General features: G+C 36.4%; 1 protein-coding gene across 9 annotated transcripts; it reads left to right on the top strand.

The window, feature by feature from the left end:
* The first annotated feature begins 264 nt into the window (after positions 1-264).
* On the top strand, positions 265-20,243 carry LOC106054877 (magnesium transporter NIPA2-like). 9 transcript variants are annotated; one of them, XR_008779413.1, is made up of 8 exons: positions 265-454; positions 5,068-5,406; positions 8,678-8,942; positions 12,319-12,375; positions 12,586-12,676; positions 13,717-13,877; positions 15,522-18,135; positions 18,170-20,243. XR_008779413.1 is itself a non-coding variant. In XM_056038670.1 (7 exons), exons 2-7 carry the CDS (start codon positions 5,335-5,337, stop codon positions 16,229-16,231), a joined length of 1,356 nt encoding a protein of 451 aa, XP_055894645.1. In that variant the 5' UTR covers positions 265-454; positions 5,205-5,334; the 3' UTR covers positions 16,232-20,243. The 9 variants fall into 9 exon arrangements, 7 of the variants coding, with proteins under 7 accessions (XP_055894645.1, XP_055894641.1, XP_055894646.1 ...); XR_008779412.1 differs by having other exon boundaries at positions 15,522-18,917; positions 18,952-20,243; XM_056038670.1 differs by having other exon boundaries at positions 5,205-5,406; positions 15,522-20,243.
* Positions 20,244-20,312: the final 69 nt, after the last annotated feature.

Here is a 20,312-nt window from a genome sequence, read left to right as displayed (position 1 = left end):
GGTGGAAATGAGAAAAAGAGGAGACTAGGGTTTGGCTCAAATAGATTTTTCAGCCGCCCATGCCCCGAAACCTCGCTGGACCCAAACACCATTGCCCGCTCCGTTATCTCCGCAAAGCCCATGTGTCTGGTGCACGTGAACTGATTGAAAGGTGAAGCTCGAATTGATTTTATTTAGAATCAACTGCACTGTCAAACATAACGTCACCATCGATTTTTGTATATGGAAATGCCATGACCTCATTGTTCTAGTCAGGTCATATGTCGGCCTATTGGCAGCGGTGTTCCACACACAGGCCAATCCAAGACTTCAACCACACAATCACCTTTATGTTAACGTGTGCTGTATGTCGCTTGCTAGAAGGCTATTGATTCAGTACATTTTGTCTTTTGTTACCTAAGGATAAAGCAAACTATTATTCTTGACTTGTTCTAATGTGTGCTGTTTCGTTGGGGTTGGTTTCAAACTTTTTCCAGTTTTATTTTCGTTCTCTTGTCAAACGTTGTGCTAAGACAAGCTTTGCTTATCCATACCGGTATATATATCTCCATATACAAGCTTTTATAAAAGAAAAATGATTTTCTTGACTTAACGTTCAGCAATTTCTGAAAATACATTTCGGACATTAATGTTAACATCCTGGCTCTTGCATGGCGGCAGAGGGGGTAAGCGGGCAAGGGTCAAACTCTCGTGGATCTCGTGTCAGCCGTCCGGAGAGCAAACTAAACGACCAGCCAGCCATACATCCAACATTTAATGTCCATAGTTTTAACCAAAATTAAAACGAAACATTACCACCGAGACGACAAGCCACACGTCCAGACTGCTTTACATTATAGAGATTCTAGAAGTGTTTTGTTGCTCTGATTAGGTTTTGAACCAGCATCCGTGCCTAGCTGAAAGTAGGCTGTGTAGGAAACTATTAATGAGATTCTAGAAGTTTTTTTGTGCTCTGATTAAGTTTTGAACCAGCATCCGTGCCTGGCTTGAAGTAGGCTGTGTAGGAAACTATTAATGAGATTTTAGAAGTTTTTTTTTGTGCTTTGATTAAGTTTTGAACCAACATCCGTGCCTGGCTTGAAGTAGGCTGTGTAGGAAACTATTAATGAGATTCTAGAAGTTTTTTTGTGCTCTAATTAAGCTTTGAACCAACATCCGTGCCTGGCTTGAAGTAGGCTGTGTAGGAAACTATTAATGAGATTCTAGAAGTTTTTTTGTGCTCTAATTAAGCTTTGAACCAACATCCGTGCTTAGCTTGAAGTAGGCTGTGTAGGAAACTATTAATGAGATTCTAGAAGTTTTTTGTGCTCTGATTAAGTTTTGAACCAACATCCGTGCCTGGCTATAAAGTAGGCTGTGTAAGAAACTATTAATGAGATTCTAGAAGTTATCACGGAGAAACAAATCTTATATTTTTATTGACACTAGTCGACCGGCAGCGCAGCATACGCCCCTGTTTGCAGGGCCGGCCTTAGGTGACTACAGTGGGCCACACACTTGCATAGGACCCGCGCTAATTCTAGGTGTATAAATTATTAAATTAAACCATTGTATAACTTATAACAGATTTCTCGCGGCCTCCTGTCAATTTACCAGGAGCTCCTGAAGATCTCCTGAAATTGCAAAATATACGAAAAAGTCTTGGAAATATCCGGAAATTATTAAAATCTTTAGAAAACTCATACGAATCTCCTGAAATATGTAGACAAAAATTGTCATTTTGGGGTGTAATCCAATAAGGAAAATGCCAATCCTACACGCGATAAAAAAAAACGGCATTATCCCTTAATTTTGGAATCTGGTGAAAGAAGCTTCTCATGCCTTAAACTAATGAAGACTTACTTTAGTTCAACAATTCTCGTAGATAGATTGAAACATTTGTTAATTCTTGCTATTGAGCGTGATTTATTTAGGAAATAGAATTCTTATGATATACTGTATGACTTCGCTACACGCAAGGCTCGTAAAGTTCGTGGGATAACTCTATCCGCAGAAATAAAAGAATGATCTTTCCTTTACTTCTTCTTCTCGTCCAAACTCTTGAGCGAAGAAGAGAATTATATAGATAGATACAAAAAACATGAAGTAATAACACATTGCGACATCGAAACAGTTTTCTAGCATCTATCGCTGGGCCCTACAATCTATTAGTGTAAACTTTTAGTTCTGAAGATTCTTGACATTTTTTTTGGGGGGGGGGGGGGGGGTGAGGATGAGAGAAATCCAACAATAGAGAAATATATTATGGTTTAATAAAACAGGTGCCAAATTTATCCTGCCATTGAAAGAGGTTCTTTCCAAGGCAAAAGACAGAGGAATGGAGAAAGGCGGTTGACAAATCATGTGTGGTGCCGAAACGGTCCGACAGTTTAAGGAATAGGTGAAGTTGATATATATATATATATATATTATATATATATATCATGGGCGTAGCCAGGATTTTTTTTCGGGGAGGGTTTTGGGCCCCCCCCCCGACCTCCCCCCCCCCCGCGAAAAAAAATTATATATATATATATATATATATGTGTGTGTGTGTGTACCTAATTAATCTTTATTACATTCTGACCCTTTCGGAAGACGTTTATTGTTTATTGTAGACTCCCCGCTCTTGCTAGCAAGGGGGTCTGGGGGAGTTCACAACGCTCCCCCAGCGCGGGGCGAAGCCCCGCCGCCGAGCACTATTTCTGGTATTGAAAGACAACAAAATGCATATTCTGAGGTATCTACAGTGCATTATCTTGCTATTAAAAAGTTTTATTTCAAAAACCTAATGTGCTATTCTTACTGACTTTAAACCCTCTCGCGCCGTTCGGCGCATTTTCCGGCAAGATGTTTCCGCAACTCTTATTTTGCGTAATTCATTTTGTCGGAAAACATGTCCCGCAAAACCTCATGCGACGCTCTGTCATAACCTTACTAAGGATTCGACTCCTAGTTCGGCATATGATTTCTTTGATTTAGACCCGATCTCTATGACTGACTCCTAAAATCTGTCTTAGCCATCTTTGTTGAGACACATTTAATGATTTTCAATTTCGGCAGAAGACTATTCACACTTAATTAATGGAGCCCAAGCCACTGGTAGAAATTTGTAACCTTTCTTAACTACGCTCTTGGAATTGCATGCCTGTATTTCGCTTTAGATTTTATATCGAAAAAGAAAGTTTTTTCGTCAAATCATCTGTTGAGGGGTTTTAAACTAAAAAATCTCTGGGTTTTTTTGTTTTGTTTTGTTTTTAATTCAAAACCCCATTTAGCTACGATCATAGAATTTGGTGACTGTAGTTTCCTTTAAAATAATATTGAAGAGAGAGGTTTTCAACTCTAAACGCTCTGTAGGGGAATTTTAAACTCAAAACCATCTGGAGGGGTTTTAAACTTTAAAGAAAAAGCCATCTGGAGGAGGGGGATTTAAACTCAAAACCCCTTAGGCTACGCTCATAGATTTTATAGTGTGTAATTTGCTATTTTTATATTGAAGATGGGGTTATCGTAAATTTTGGATGGGGTTTTAATAATCAAAATCTTCATCAACTGTGCTGTTGGAATTTGGGGATTGTTGTTTGCATTTTTTTTTTGTTTTGTTTTATAGAAGAGGGGGATTTAACTGCAAAAACCTCTGGTAGGGGGTTTAAAATTCAAAACCCCCTGTAGGGGGTTTTAAACTCAAAGCCTCCTGGTAGAGGGATTTGTATCTCAAAACCCCTTTATAGGGGTTTTTAAAATCTCAAAACCCCCTGGTAGGGGGATTTAAACTCAAAACCCCCTGGTAGAGAGTGTGTAACTCAAAACTGCCTCGGCTGTGCTGTGGTAAGTGATGATTTAGTATTAAAATCTCACCTAAAATAAACAAAATGAAAGCAAAAATCAGTCACTTAATTCCGCCCCCCCAGGGGGGGGGGGATTTCATTTCGGGGGGGGGGGGTTGAACCCCAAGAACCCCCCCCCTGGCTACGCCCATGATATATATATATATATATATATATATATATATATATATATATATATATATATATATATATATATGGTATAATCTTATTTTGAAACTGGAATACATCTTTTTCTCCATTAAAACTTTTTAAAATAAGAATAAGTATTTAGCTTATTAAATCAATTGAAAAAGATTTGCATGTTGAGTCCATATAAACCCAAAAGGATTCATAAATGAAAATGTCACTTTTATATTTTCTTATATATTTTTTGTTGTGTTTATTGTTACGGGTTTGTTGCACTGTTGGGTTAGTGTTAGCGTTACACTGTTGGGTTAGTGTTAGCGTTACACTGTTGGGTTAGTGTTAGCGTTACACTGTTGGGTTAGTGTTAGCGTTACACTGTTGTGTTAGTGGTAGCGTTACACTGTTGGGTTAGTGTTAGCGTTACAGTGTTGGGTTAGTAGTAGCGTTACACTGTTGGGTTAGTGGTAGCGTTACACTGTTGGGTTAGTGGTAGCGTTACACTGTTGGGTTAGTGGTAGCGTTACACTGTTGGGTTAGTGGTAGCGTTACACTGTTGGGTTAGTGGCAGCGTTACACTGTTGTAACATTGTTTTCCTGTCGTCAACTATTTAATATCAGCAGCATACTTCCGAGCGGCCTGAACATTCAAATATTGTTTTAATTTTAAATTTTCAATAATGATTTTTTTTTACATGTTTCAATTGTTCCTTAAGATTTGAAGAGAATTAAATCCTAGTCCAAACCTTACGCAAGATGGCTGGTTGGGGCGGCGGGACAATCGAGACAATCCAGAGCGCACACTACTCGACCAAGTAGCTAAATGAGCGCAAAGTTTAATGGGAAATTGACTCTTTAAATGCGGGCATTAAGTTTAATTAATTAGCTAATATCGGGTGATAAACATTAAAAAGATATTTTTCTCTAGAGTCTTTTCCCATATAAATTTAGTTGTAAACTTTTAGCTCTTGTGGTTCTTAGAGTAGCATTGAATCTGATGCATTTCTGTTCAGATTTGGCACACCTTTATGCCTATATGCTTAATTTCATGTTGTACGTTTAACTTAAAAATAAAATTACTAAAATGATGTCACTGTGTTATTTTTGCTGCTAGGTCTTGAAAACATAGACCCACTAAAGTGCTCTCTCCCGATTCATTCATCGATTTTCTATTGACTGATTGATTTTTTGGTGGTGTGTTTTTTCTTATTTTCTTCCAATCTCTTCTTGCTCCCTTTGGATAATACCAAGGAATCTTCCTATCTGATGATCAACGCTTATCGTTCTACAAATGTTATAAACAGTAAATCGCTCAATTTATATTGAGTGTTCAATCTGGCATATTAGTTCGAAGTATCTGTCAATTGCAATTACAAGGAAAATGACAGAAACACAGTTTGGACAAGGGTGGAGAAACCTGACTAGCCTGGCGTCACCTGACAACTCGAATGTGGTAATGTATCTCAACAATTCTTTTAGACAAATTACTGTCATTTACTTTGAGACTTATGACATACATTCAGAATATTGTAATGTAGATCACACTGAGATGAAGACATTGAAGCTATAGTTTTACGTAAGCAGGCCATTAACGTAACGAGAAATAAAAATAATCGATAAATCAATAGCTCTTTAAGAAATAGTCTGGTTCTTGTGTAAGTCACGTGTGTCGTGTCATCTTTAACGTAGCTTACGTTTAAAAACAAATAACTCTATTTAATGTAACCAACATGTTGATGTCTGCTTTAGAATTAATACAATATCATATCGATCTGTCTGTCACATCATTTTAGAGCTATATTTGTTTATCATGTCAATAAATAGTTACATATCGAGTACAGCAACAAGATAAAAGTAAATAGAAAAAAAAAATTCATTCACTAGATTTCAATCCATTAATTTCAGAGACCATACGAGCTCTACACCTTTAACTTGGCAAGTTAGATAGCCGGGCCCTACCTGAGTTGAATTCCTTAAAAGATTGGCACTAGCAATAGCCCTAATACAACCCGCCGATTACTTCAAAGGATCATCTCAGAGGTCACGGAGGAAGCTAACTCTTTTCCTTTCAGTCTAATACCAAAATGTGAAGTTCACATATTTCTCCACCAAATCTCGTACAGAAAAAAAATCTTAAAAATGTTTTTAAAAATGCACGTCATAGGCTCAAATTTAGCCAAAAAATAATTATGATAACCAGGGCCAAGCTTAGGCCGATTAGACATTGCTCGAAACTGGGCCCTTCGTAAGGCAAGTGTAACACCATTTACATTAAACATATCACAATCAGTCATGGCTCTTGTCACAAGCTTTTAAAAATGCAGGACGTAAAGGGTTAACATGTTTAGTGCATCGTACGATTGACTTAACTTTAATTTACCCACTGGCGCCTATAACGTTTGACTTGCTTCCTATGCATGTTGTATATACATATTAATATAACGATCTAATAAATAGTCGTTACTGTAAAACATTTTAGAAGAGGGGCCCCGCAAAGATCCATTAAATTGGGCCCCAGCAATTCGTAAAGCCGGCCCTGATGATAACCAATATCTATACTGTACCTCAAAGAACATGTAGGCCTATATTATATTTATGATTTACAATAATAAAATATTCTCTTAGACTTTCATTGGTATAACATAAACAGTAGCAAAAGAAATTGATTGATCTAAACTTTGGGATATTTGCTCCATTGTTCGCCATCATAAAAGACGTAACAAAGACACTTACGAAAAATACAGCAGGTAAATTGTCTAATAGTAATCAAAGAAAGACAATCAAGGAATTATATAATAGTAATGAAAGAAAGACAATCAAGGAATTGTTTAATAGTAATCAAAGAAAGACAATCAGGAATTGTTTAATAATAATAATAATAAAAAGACAATCTAGGAATTGTTTAATAGTAATCAAAGAAAGACAATCAAGGACATGTTACCTCAAATTAACACAACAAGAATCACATCAGAAGAAGGGAGAGTTGCGTGTCAAAACGAACATTCATAGCTGAAGCATACAATATCGCCGTGTCGGATTACTAAGTGTGTCAGGAATAAAAAGTGTCAAGCTATTAATGGTCAGCTGTATACATATGACTTTCTCATTGATAACTTTGGCACTGCCGTTGAATACATATTTTGAATTGAAGCTTCATAAACCATTTTGAAAGTCTGTAGTCATTAGAGAGACAATAAATTCCATCCGTTTCCAGTCTCCTACAATTTTTATTTTTCATCCTGCCTCTTCTTCATTACAAAAAAATAAATAAAATTGCTCTTTGGTGATGCAGCCACTCGAAGTTTGGAAACTCTGAACTCCATTTTCATGATTTAAATTTAACGTCATATTTCTAAAAAAAAAAAAAAAAGAAGGATTTTCAGTAGGTGAAGAATAAACGGTACCCGTCAAAAAAGCGCGGACAAAATAGCGCGAACAAAATAGCGCGGACCAAATAGCGCCGACTAAACAGCGCGAACAAAATAGCGCTGACAAAATAGCGCAGAAAAAAAATTTTTTAGACATTTTGAGAGAAATACTTTAGGTATCGTAAAATATAATTAGAGCCAATATTTTTTTTCTTTGGTTTTAATGTTATCATAATTTTTCAGTCATTTTGCAGGAAACACTTAAGATATTGTAGGCCTAAAACATAAATAAGCAAAAATCATAATAAGGTCAAATGAATAATTTAAAAATATAGCATTAATTTACATTATAAAACTGTATTTCGAAAACACGCAAAGATACTTGTCAAATTTTCACACACACAAACTTTCACAAAGTTAAATTGAAGGAAATGTCACGTAGAAATTCCATCACTGGCTTGTTTCCGTACATTGGCAATAACGCTTCAAGTCGTCTGTTAAGTTGGAGGTACTTTGTCTTGCTTGCAGCTTTACTTCGTTCTCCAGCATTGTACCTCAGAATCTTGTTCTCAGTGTTCTGTTCTCTAAGGAAGTGAGAGATTAACTTGTAGACATTAGGGTGATGACCGTCAATAGACAGTTCAAATGCATGGTGCCATCCCTCCACTGAATTGTTTGTTCGTGACAGATTGTCCTGCACACGATCTCTAACATTCCATAATGCTATCAGAAATCTTGGAGTCACTCTGCGGTTTCGTCTCTGGCGACCAATGCAGTTGTCCTCACAATAGTCATACAAATTCCCTACAACATCTGTCCGAGCTTCATTGAAAAAGATAAAGACATCAACGAAAATGATGCCCAGGATATTAAATTACTAATAATCGGGTACTCTTTTACACATCATATATAAGTCCGCGCTATTTTGTCTTGCGCTATTTTGTCGGGAAATTTCGCGCTATTTTGTCGGCGCTATTTTGACGGGTCACCGAATTAACAATACTACATTTTCTTCACAGGGGTGTGGTGGCAGAGTTGTTAAGCGCTTTGCTTACAACACGAGGGTCTCGGGATCAAATCCAGGTGAATGCTGGCATTTCAAATTTCCGGATTTTTAGGACATCCAGGTCTAATGGACACCTGACATTGGTTGGGGAAAGTAAAGGCGGTTGGGCGATGTGTTGGCTCCATGACACCCATGTTAACCTTGAGCCACATAAACAGATGGGCTTAACATCGCCTGCTCCATATATATCGCAAGTTCTGAAGGGGGTACTTTTACTTTACAATGTTACTTTTATATTTCCTTCACAGAATGAAAGCCACCTTAACTTTACTTTTATATTTCCTTCACAGACTGAAAGCCACCTTAACTTTACTTTTATATTTCCTTCACAGACTGAAAGCCACCTTAACTTTACGTTCGAGACCTCCACCTACAACGTCTCCTTTAATGTTACTAATGGGACCACGACAGCAATGTCCTCAAGTGAAAAGGACGTTCAGGATTTCATTATTGGTCTCTGTCTCGCCATCGGGTCAGCCATGTTGACCGGAGGAAGCTTCGTCTTTAAGAAGTTGGGACTGTTAAGATATGAAAAGAAAGAGGCGTCAAGGGCAGGTAAGAAAGCTCAACAGCAGTTTTTTCTTAACCACTTTCACCTGCACGGTTCACCACTTTCATTTATCCCTTAGTCTGTTGAACCGTTGTGGCACCATACAAGCTCGGCTGAACGTCTTTCTCCATTCCTCTTTCTTTAGCCTTGGATAATACAGCAATTAGACCCAAAATCACAAGGTCCTCAGGGCTCGCAAAGACATTCAGGAAACAGTACCAGGAAAAAGAAGCAGCAGCATCAAAGGCAAACGACTGTGCAACTGGCTGTACAATTTCGCTGTGACACATTGTTATTATATTTAGCTTTACCTTGGTGATATGGCCAAGCAATTCAGTTCATTGTTATTTACTTTTGCTGTAGCTGTTCTGTTACTATAGAGAGGTTAATTATGCAGACTAATAAACACAATGAATTAATAGAGACTTCATCTCTTCACTAAAAGTAGACATCAAAGCTCTCATTTTATTACGTCACAGCCTTCCAAGTAGTTTTCACAAAACAACATTAAACAATGACGTAATACAAACAATACAAAATACAAAAAAATACAGATACAAATTGAAGCTCCCCCCCCCCCCTGTTTTTCTTCGAAGCGTTGTTTATAGAAATAATGTCTTTTTCCTTCAACAACTATTTCAGAAATATTGTAATTGAAGGGAGATAGTTTTTGAAACACTTTTATTCTAATGATATTTGGCTAACCTAGATACCAAGATGTTTATTAATCTATATTTTAGCCTAATAAAAATATGCACAGACTTAGTTACTTACTTTAATTACTGAAAGATAATAATTGGGTGATTAATTAATTTCATAATTAAAAGTACACAATGTATACACTTTAAAAGATTTTGATTTGCTTACAATAAAAAACTGTAAGACTATAAAAAATTTTGAAACTAGAAATAAAAAGGACGTTGTTATGCCCGTTAGTCCACAGAATCTAATTGAATTTAAAAAGTTTGAATGTCGCTTGGGCAGCTAAGAAGTGTGGGTTGCGTTTGAGACAATATAATTTGTGTCTATCACAGTGTGATATGTGTCTGTCACAACCTGATATCCGTATGTCACAGTGTGATATCCCTCTGTCAAAGTGTAATATTAGTCTGTCACACTATGATACATGCCTCTCACAATGTAATATGTTTCTGTTACATGTCTGTCACAGTTGAGTATGTGTTTGTCACTGCTTAATAACTGTCTTTCACAGTTGGATTAATAAAAAAAAAAACAACTAAAAGCACTATTGAACATTGGGTTCCACAAAAATTCCCTGATCTTTCTTGAAATAGACGAAATGGCCACTACCATTTGATTCATTACAAATCTTATATTAGCTCACTCTGTTATTTCTCCCACTTCCTAATCTGAGATCAATATGAAACTTTGCACACTTTCCGCTAACAAAAAAAGAATCAATCGAAAAATTAACCCTTTTAAATAATATTTAGTAATAATTAATTATATAGAGACAGTACCAACAAAGGGGATATCAACAGTGTATAGAGAATAAGATCGTCGAATTTGAAACTAAAACTAGATAAGTATAAAACATTCTATTATTATAAGCACTTTGCTGGCTCAGTGGCTACTGCGTAAACTCGAGGAGGCTTGAGCCCTCTAGTTTAAATTCAAGTCGAACAACAACTTTTAAAAATTGTTTTTAAAAAGCCATTACGAAAACCTTCTTCCAGATACCCCCCCCCCTTACTGATTTACTCAAGTGATTGCGCCATATGGATCTAATGAGTAAGCAAAAATCATGACATTGCGCTAAACAAAAACAACCAACAAAAATATTTTCAATCCTACAGATTTATTATTGTTAGCCTAGATCTATGACAAATTATCTTTTTTCACTAAAGTATGCAAACTGTTTGCTCGAATCTAAAATTAAAATGATATTACAATGCCCTTTCGTGTCTTTATTTATTGTTCTAGAAAACGTCAACGTGGATTCAAATGTATCTATTAGTGTTATTCTGCTCGAAATAGATGCATAGACTATTTAAGGTCCTCCGAAAGCAGTGGCGTCACTAGCGTGGGTGTCGCCCGGTGCGGTCAACTTAGGGTGTCCCCCCCCCCACCCCCATACCCGTTTTTTTTTTCATTAAGCCATAATACATATACTTTGTAATTACCAACTTTGATTAATTGTTAAATAACTATAAAAGAAGTGTCGATTCTATTTTAGAATTTCGTTGTTTATTACAATTTATCTATAGTTTAATTTTGCAACAATGCGGCCTTAAGTAGATTACAATTGTTTTTTTTTCTTTTCTGGATATCAAACTTATCAATAAAAATTAAAGTCTCTCTTAAATGTTCATAAACTTTAATTTATCTAAAAAATCATTTTTCACATGAAGTCCAAGATAGTAAGAAATAGCTGAAGGCTTTGTTAAATAATTCAGAGATATTCTTTAATGTCTTAGTGGCTAATGAATCGTGCACTGTCAATTGTTAGTTTCGTCTAGAAAAAAATGTTGCTGTCTTTATATGTCTTCTCAATCATGGTATATCAGTTTAAATGTCGTGTTTTAGAGAATCATTATATGCGTTTATAATTTTGAAACTTATATTTACAAGACTTCGTCGGTTCTTGAAATAAAGACTTTATGATTTATTTGCTATATCAAAGATTGCTTATAGTATGAGTAGAATGTCAGCATTATAAAAACGATCAATGCATATAGATACCGACTTTACTTTTTCACAACTAATTACCAATTAGAGCTGGGTGGACTAAAGATCAAAAATTAAAAAAAATCTCAGCCTTCACCAGGATTCGAACACGGAACCCAGGTTCATAAGCCAAGCGCTTTACCATTCAAGCTCCAAGTATCTATATGCACAATTAAGCATGAATTTTTTGATGCAAATAATTAAAACTCATTTTATTACATTCAAAAATGATTTTAAAAGTATCTTGTATTCAAAAGAAGGCATAATCCGCACACAGTAATCACATTATTCTCATTAACATTTTTAAAAAATTGCAAGTTCGATGTAAACCAAATATATATATATATATATATGAATCAATAAAGCAGTTTGAATTGTAGAAATATGGAACGGGGTATGCAAACTATTACAGAGTTAAAAATGAAGTTGAAAACGATTCTCTCACCTGTAGGCCTATTTAAGTATTAAAGATAATATTGGTCTAAAACTGTTAATAAACCGTACACAATGACCTAATAGGTAAGTGTGTATTGTAAAATGGGATTCAGGCTGGCTCTGTCTGGTAGTGTTGGTGCGTCTTTAATGTTGCGCTGGTATGGTATGAATTGCATTTTATTTTAATTAGTTCTCAAATGTATAGATTTTATTATTGATTATTTAATTGCTTATTGAAAAACGTATCTGTTGTTACAGGTCAAGGTGGTCTGGGCTACTTAAAAGAATGGATGTGGTGGGGCGGATTGGTACTTAGTAAGTAGTTTTTTGTTTTTTTTTTAATGTGCTCAAGTTTTACATCTTCGTTGAAGTTTAGTACCAGTGTATGTGTTTAGTTGATGCTTACATCTGTAATTGATATATAGTGCAAGCATTAGATTTGATTCATAATAAGGAATTAGCACACTTTTATGTATTGCGATATCGACTTTACTCTCTCAACTATTCCTTGTTTTCAAATCACAGTGGCTACTGGAGAGATTTCTAACTTTGCAGCCTACATTTTTGCCCCTGCCACTCTCGTCACACCCCTGGGAGCCTTAAGTGTTATAGTCAGGTAAGTGTAGCAATCTGCAGTGGTATAGTCAGGTAAGTGTAGCAACCTGCAGTGTTATAGTAAAGTAAGTGTAGCAATCTGCAGTGTTATAGTAAAGTGAGTGTAGCAATCTGCAGTGTTATAGTAAAGTAAGTGTAGCAATCTGCAGTGTTATAGTAAAGTAAGTGTAGCAATCTGCAGTGTTATAGTAAAGTAAGTGTAGCAATCTGCATTGTTATAGTAAAGTAAGTGTAGCAATGTGCATTGTTATAGTAAAGTAAGTGTAGCAAATAAAAAAAAGTAATAAGTGAAGCCATTAAAAAAATAGCAAGACACCGTGGAGTTTGGCGCGTATTTACTGAAGCCCTATGATGATGAGGATGAAGTGTAGCCCTCTGCAGTTCTAGATTAGTAAGAGTAGTCTTCTGAGTTTTAAAGCTAGTTAAGTGTAGCCCTCTGCAGTTCTAGATTAGTAAGAGTAGTCTTCTGAGTTTTAAAGCTAGTTAAGTGTAGCCCTCTGCCGTTCTAGATTAGTAAGAGTAGTCTTCTGAGTTTTAAAGCTAGTTAAGTGTAGCCCTCTGCAGTTCTAGATTAGTAAGAGTAGTCTTCTGAGTTTTAAAGCTAGTTAAGTGTAGCCCTCTGCCGTTCTAGATTAGTAAGAGTAGTCTTCTGAGTTTTAAAGCTAGTTAAGTGTAGCCTTCTGCAGTTCTAGATTAGTAAGAGTAGTCTTCTGAGTTTTAAAGCTAGTTAATTAGGGTTTTAGAGGGTCATTGTTAATCCAACCAAAGTTGATCATGGTCATTCTTCGAATATCAGTACTTTAAGTAGCTATTTTAAATCTACATTGTGGCCGTCGAATTTTTTTGTTAGTTTATTATGACTTGGATTATTACTGTGGCTTTTATTCCTTTTAAAGTATTGACAAAATTGAATACTTACCTTTAAAATCTGGGGGCCTTCTCTGAGTTTTTGTGATTACATAAACTCTCTTTGTAATCGTGTTAAAAAATATATTACAAGTTACTGTTTTGTCTTAATGAATCACCTTGTCTACATTCCAGTGCCGCACTGTCTGACCGCGTGTTGAAAGAGAAGCTAAATATACTGGGCAAAGTGGGCTGTGTGATCTGTGTCCTAGGCTCCACTGTGATGGTCATCCACTCTCCCAAGGAACAAGAGGTGCACAGTGTCAACGATTTGATGTTAAAGATAAAAGAACCTGGTGAGTATGGCATCTGAAAACTAAAAGGAGTCGGCACGAATTAGGATAAGCTCTCGTGACACTTTTTACACCGGGTTACCCGAAAAACTTTTAGTTGACAAGATTACTGTTTAATATAAATCAACGTTTCTCAAGCTATATAGCGCGTCCCTTGTTAGAGGAACGCCCTGCTGACAGATTGATGAGAGAGGAATTTATTTTTAAAAAGGACCAAAACCTGTTATATTATTTTTTTGTTGTTGTAAATTTATGTACGATTATTAATATTGTATTAAGTTTGAAAAATTTAACTATTAGATTAACTGACATGGGGCGCGATGACTGAGTGATTAATCGCTTGGCTTCCAAACCTGGGATCTTGGGTCCTGACTTTAGTTGGTAAAAGTAAAGGAGGTTGATCGTTGTGCTTGCCACATAACACCCTGCCCGTTAACCATTGCCCCCCCCCCCCACCAACAAAAAAAAAACAGATGAGCTTAACATCATCTGCCCTATAGATCGTAAGGTCTGAAAGGGGAACTTTACGACTAGGTGGAACTTATCATTTTTGCTAGAAACATCCGCAACCAGATCGATTTAAAAACCTTTTCTAAAGAAGACACTTCAAAACATCTTTCCAATGCGATTCTAGTATCTACCAATCTAACTTACTTTACAATGGTCGATTTGTCGCTTGCTGTTTTTTTTTTAATTTTATTTTTTGTTTCTCTTACACAAAACAGTCAAGGCACATCTTTCTAAACAAGAAATGCCCTACTGCCTTGAAGGTCTCTCATGCCCGTCCCACTACTTTTAAACTAGTTGACCTGCGCTCTCCTGAATAGGGGCATTGCTGCCTTGTAGACGCCTGGAGAATACATTTTCTGAAGTTTAGAATGTAGAAAAACGCTTCGCCTCTTACACCTTTATATGAGCTCACAGCATTCCGTTCAGCAGCGGCTGCTAAGTGGGGCGCGGACGTGTTTTTGTTTTCTTTTTTTTTGTTTATTTTTATATATATATTTGTGAGTGGCGGCATTAGCTAAAGGTCTAAGAAACACTAATCTACCTCAATTAAATAGGAGCAATTTATTTCATGGTCATAAGTCCGCCTATTAACAATTCGAAACTGTTGGTTCAGTCTCCTACATTTGATGGCGAAATTAATGCAGCTTGTATGCATAAATGATCCGGTGGTTAATAATGCACTTCTAAGATTATTCACTCAGACTTAGATAAGATGCCATAATATTCCAAATAAAATCCTTTTAATACATACACTGTCTACAATTACAATTACATATAGGACATACAAGTCCCCGAAAATGCAAGGTGTCGTAACTGTATATCTGTATGACGTAGTCAGTATGGCCATGAATTTTAATCTTATATCATTATGATTTGTGTCTCTCTGAAGCTTTACGGAACAGGTGTCATTGGTGCAATTTTATACTAAGAAGACATGGTACAATTTTGTGCGATTATTAAATATATTTATCTATGGGTGCATAACATTTCCATTTTAATGATACATTAAAACTGTTAAATATAATTAGTAATATAAGAAATCTGTTTTTAATATTTTTTGACACAATGAAGATTACTTATTTATTTATAATGAACATTATTTTGATAATAGAGCTATATTTATAAATCTGTTCACAGCCTTCATTGTCTACGCAGCTATTCTTCTTATTATCGCCCTTGTATCCATTTTCTACTTTGCTCCACGCTACGGCCAGAAGAATGTTCTCGTGTACATTACTATCTGCTCCACTTTAGGGTGCTTTACCGTCATGGGCAGTAAAGGTGTTGGAACAGCGATCAACGCCACGATTCGTGGTGACAACGAGTTCACCAACTGGATGACCTACGTCCTTCTGGCCGTCGTGATCGTCTGCATACTTCTGGAGTTGAACTTTTTAAACAGGGCGCTGGCCTCGTTCAACACCGCCGTGGTCACCCCCATTCTCTACGTCATCTTCACTTCGTTCGTCATCACTGGCTCCGCCATTCTGTTTAAAGAGTTCGAAAAGATGCCCGCTCTGGACATTGTTGGAAACTTGTGTGGCTTTTTGGTGATCATCGCTGGGATCTTCCTTCTGAACGCCTTCAAGGACATGAAAATTTCCTGGAGGAACTTGCCTAAGGCCAACAAGGGATCGGATCTTCCGGAAACTGATTCGATGAGCAGTACCGGCGTCACCAACGTCTCCTTTGTGGATGTTCAGGAGATTGAGGATAGTCTGTCCCGAAAGCTGTCCAGCGATTCCATCACCAGGAGAATGTCAGACAAGTCTGACTACAACGAGAACGGGCTGGCTAGAGACAGGTACACGTATCACGGCGGCAGTCCGAACCAGGACATTTGCTAAAGCAATGAGAACGCTAATTCTGAACCAGAATATTTTCTAGGGCAAAATCAATGGAGGTCGTTTACATTACATGTTTACCATGCTTATACCATCCATACCAGGTATTGCAGTGATCTCAGTTTTCGTGTAAAAATTTTCACTGGCCTAACGACAACACTTTAATGTGCAGCAAGGTCGTCAGGGTCAAGAGGTCATCAAGCTCCTGAGTGTATTGCTCACCAAATCGATATGGGTCAAACACTGATACATTGAAATGCTGTGATATTATACAATTCAACATTAATTAATTAATTATTTTTTTCAATATGTGTGCGTGTTATATTTTGTTGTATATAAAGTCGATCAGATGCACTGTTATAACATTCACTTAGATATTATTGTTATTTTGTTCTTATCCAAACTGCTGATGAGGAGCGATATTGCGAAAATATGTTGTCTACATTTAAAAAAAAATGTTTTGACATAGCACCAAGTCTAAAAAAAATTGTCGCGATCGCTTACTAATGAAAGAATTTAAAAAAAATGATGTGTACAAATGATGTGTATAAAGTCTGCTGAAATTACATTGTCTACCTGTACAAAAGATACCAGACGTCCGGCAAAAGGAGGACATGTCCTCCTCTTTGGGGTTGTGTCGTTTGTCCGGCAGGCAATGACCTAAAGTGTAATAATGTACGGATTTTTGCACTTCTGTTTTCTTCAACTGCATGTTATCCATTGATCTAATTGAGTTCTACGAAAAGCCGAACCTTTGGTTTAAAGTCACCAACTCATTACTGAAAGAAAGATCACGTGTTTTTGTTATTTTCAAGAGAAAATCCTTCATGAACTGGTGTTCATTGATTGAAGCCTATTCAAACGAAGGGTCATTTGTTTCTGCTGGCTTTACTTTTTCCCCATCTAATGTCAGATAGATGACATGTGCATCATCTGTCCTGTTGATCACAAGGTCTGAAAGCAGAGCTTTAATTTTTGTAATTTATTGAAAAGATAGCTGTAAGGTTTATCTTTTGGGTACTTTCATATCAGATGTTTGGTTCATCCTTAGCTAACTTCAAATCATTTGTTCATTTTATCCTTGGCTACCTTCATTTCAGATGTCATGTGTTAAGTTCATCCTTGGCTAACTTCAAATCATGTGCTAAGTTCATCCTTGGCTACCTTCATTTCAAATGTCATGTGTCATGTTCATCCTTGCTTACCATCAACTAGGGTGTTAGTGATCCTTGGCTTAGTGATCCAGAAGATGTTTTTGTTTTGTTTTTGTTCTGAAGTAATTCCTGAAACCTACGTCATCTTTTACTAAACTTTACTTTGTCCCTACCTTTAAGACTATGTCTCCCTAATTGTCCTCTTACGGGCATGTGTCTGGTAACCTTAAGTACTGTACGCCACCATCAAGCTTATTAGTAACAATGCAAATAAAAAGTTTTATCATTTCTACCATTCAGAACCAATGGATTTGTTTTATGTCAGAAGGTAAACCAGCTGAATGTTGTTGTTTTTTTTTTAATTACCTGCCTCAATATGTTCATTATATGTATTTTTCTTGTTCTTGTTCTGAAAACATGTTGAAACCTGATATATGCTTATTACCCAGATTGAAGCATGTGATGTTATATCTTCGTAAGTAATACAGTATTTGTGGGTAAACGTTTAATGTATTTGTTCTCAATCTTAAAATTGAATTATTCCTTTTAAGAAATAATTAGCTGGTTAATTCGAAACAAAAAAAAATTGTTGTTTTGGTCAAATTGTAAATATACTCTTCATTTTCTTTCATACTTCATTTCCGATATCAAGCTCATTCTTGGTTACCTTCCTTTTAGATGTCAGGTTTATACTTAGTTACCTTCATTTCAGATGTCAGGTTCATACTTAGTTACCTTCCTTTTAGATGTCAGGTTCATCCTTGGTTTCCTTCATTTCAGATGTCAGGTTCATCCTTAGTTACCTTCCTTTTAGATGTCAGGTTCATCCTTGGTTTCCTTCATTTCAGATGTCAGGTTCATCCTTAGTTACCTTTCTTTTAGATGTCAGGTTCATCCTTAGTTACCTTCCTTTCAGATGTCAGGTTCATACTTAGTTACCTTCCTTTTAGATGTCAGGTTCATCCTTAGTTACCTTCCTTTTAGATGTCAGGTTCATCCTTAGTTACCTTCCTTTTAGATGTCAGGTTCATCCTTGGTTACCTTCCTTTTAGATGTCAGGTTCATCCTTAGTTACCTTCCTTTTAGATGTCAGGTTCATCCTTAGTTACCTTCCTTTTAGATGTCAGGTTCATCCTTAGTTACCTTCCTTTTAGATGTCAGGTTCATACTTAGTTACCTTCCTTTTAGATGTCAGGTTCATCCTTAGTTACCTTCCTTTTAGATGTCAGGTTCATCCTTAGTTACCTTCCTTTTAGATGTCAGGTTCATCCTTAGTTACCTTCCTTTTAGATGTCAGGTTCATCCTTAGTTACCTTCCTTTTAGATGTCAGGTTCATCCTTAGTTACCTTCCTTTTAGATGTCAGGTTCATCCTTAGTTACCTTCCTTTTAGATGTCAGGTTCATCCTTAGTTACCTTCCTTTTAGATGTCAGGTTCATACTTAGTTACCTTCCTTTTAGATGTCAGGTTCATCCTTAGTTACCTTCCTTTCAGATGTCAGGTTCATACTTAGTTACCTTCCTTTTAGATGTCAGGTTCATCCTTGGTTTCCTTCATTTCAGATGTCAGGTTCATACTTAGTTACCTTCCTTTTAGATGTCAGGTTCATCCTTGGTTTCCTTCATTTCAGATGTCAGGTTCATACTTAGTTACCTTCCTTTTAGATGTCAGGTTCATCCTTAGTTACCTTCCTTTTAGATGTCAGGTTCATCCTTGGTTTCCTTCATTTCAGATGTCAGGTTCATACTTAGTTACCTTCCTTTTAGATGTCAGGTTCATCCTTGGTTTCCTTCATTTCAGATGTCAGGTTCATCCTTGGTTTCCTTCATTTCAGATGTCAGGTTCATCCTTGGTTTCCTTCATTTCAGATGTCAGGTTTGTACTTAGTTACCTTCCTTTTAGATGTCAGGTTCATCCTTAGTTACCTTCCTTTTAGATGTCAGGTTCATCCTTAGTTACCTTCCTTTTAGATGTCAGGTTCATCCTTGGTTACCTTCCTTTTAGATGTCAGGTTCATCCTTAGTTACCTTCCTTTTAGATGTCAGGTTCATCCTTAGTTACCTTCCTTTTAGATGTCAGGTTCATCCTTAGTTACCTTCCTTTTAGATGTCAGGTTCATCCTTAGTTACCTTCCTTTTAGATGTCAGGTTCATCCTTAGTTACCTTCCTTTTAGATGTCAGGTTCATCCTTGGTTACCTTCCTTTTAGATGTCAGGTTCATCCTTGGTTTCCTTCATTTCAGATGTCAGGTTCATCCTTGGTTTCCTTCATTTCAGGAGTTTAGTTTCTCCTTGATTACTTGACCAAATGATTTTGTTTCAAACTCATTGTCTTTCGGTTGTTGACATTTTCCATTTGCTTCATTTTATTGTTCTGCAATTTATACTTAAGCACATAGTATGCGCCCCTCTCTCTCTCTCTCTCTCTCTCTCTCACACACACACACACAAACACACACATGCATTCTTAGATTGTAACTTTCTTGCATTGAGATATACCTGTAATGGTCAAAGTGAACAATAGCACAGATTCAAACAAAGACTGAAACCTTCTCAGTTTCGTACTTTTTTTTTTTTTTTTTTAGTTTTGTCTTAGGGTTGATTTATTTTCTGCTATACATTGCGGAAGTACACCGTCTGCCCACATAGATCACAAAGTGGTACCTTTTATTTTTACCAAAATAGTCAGACTTTTACAAGGATGAACAGAAAACAGTGCAATTTTGTAAAAACAATAACAAATTTGTTGAAACAATATACTCTTCATGACTATGTTTTTTAAGTACTACAATTAAACGAAAATTAAACTGTATTTTGAGTTTCTTAGCTGCCAATTAAAGTAATTTAGTGTGTGAAGTTAAACTAATTTGTGTTTTGTGTTTCTGGCTGTTTTTCTATACACGATCTTTCTCTCTCTCTCTGTATATATAT

The sequence above is a fragment of the Biomphalaria glabrata genome, chromosome 8 (genome assembly GCF_947242115.1).
Source record: "Biomphalaria glabrata chromosome 8, xgBioGlab47.1, whole genome shotgun sequence".
Classification (NCBI taxonomy): Eukaryota; Metazoa; Mollusca; class Gastropoda; family Planorbidae; genus Biomphalaria; species Biomphalaria glabrata.
The sequence above is the reverse complement of the archived record's forward strand: the minus strand, read 5'-3'. Positions and strand labels throughout refer to the sequence as shown.

Excerpts from the sequence above, each read along its gene's own strand:
- LOC106054877 (XM_056038670.1), top strand. The coding sequence starts at position 5,335 with ATGACAGAAACACAGTTTGGACAAGGGTGGAGAAACCTGACTAGCCTG. Across the intron at positions 5,407-8,677 it reads CACCTGACAACTCGAATGTG|ACTGAAAGCCACCTTAACTT; the intron begins GTAATGTATCTC and ends TTTCCTTCACAG. Across the intron at positions 12,677-13,716 it reads GCCTTAAGTGTTATAGTCAG|TGCCGCACTGTCTGACCGCG; the intron begins GTAAGTGTAGCA and ends TCTACATTCCAG.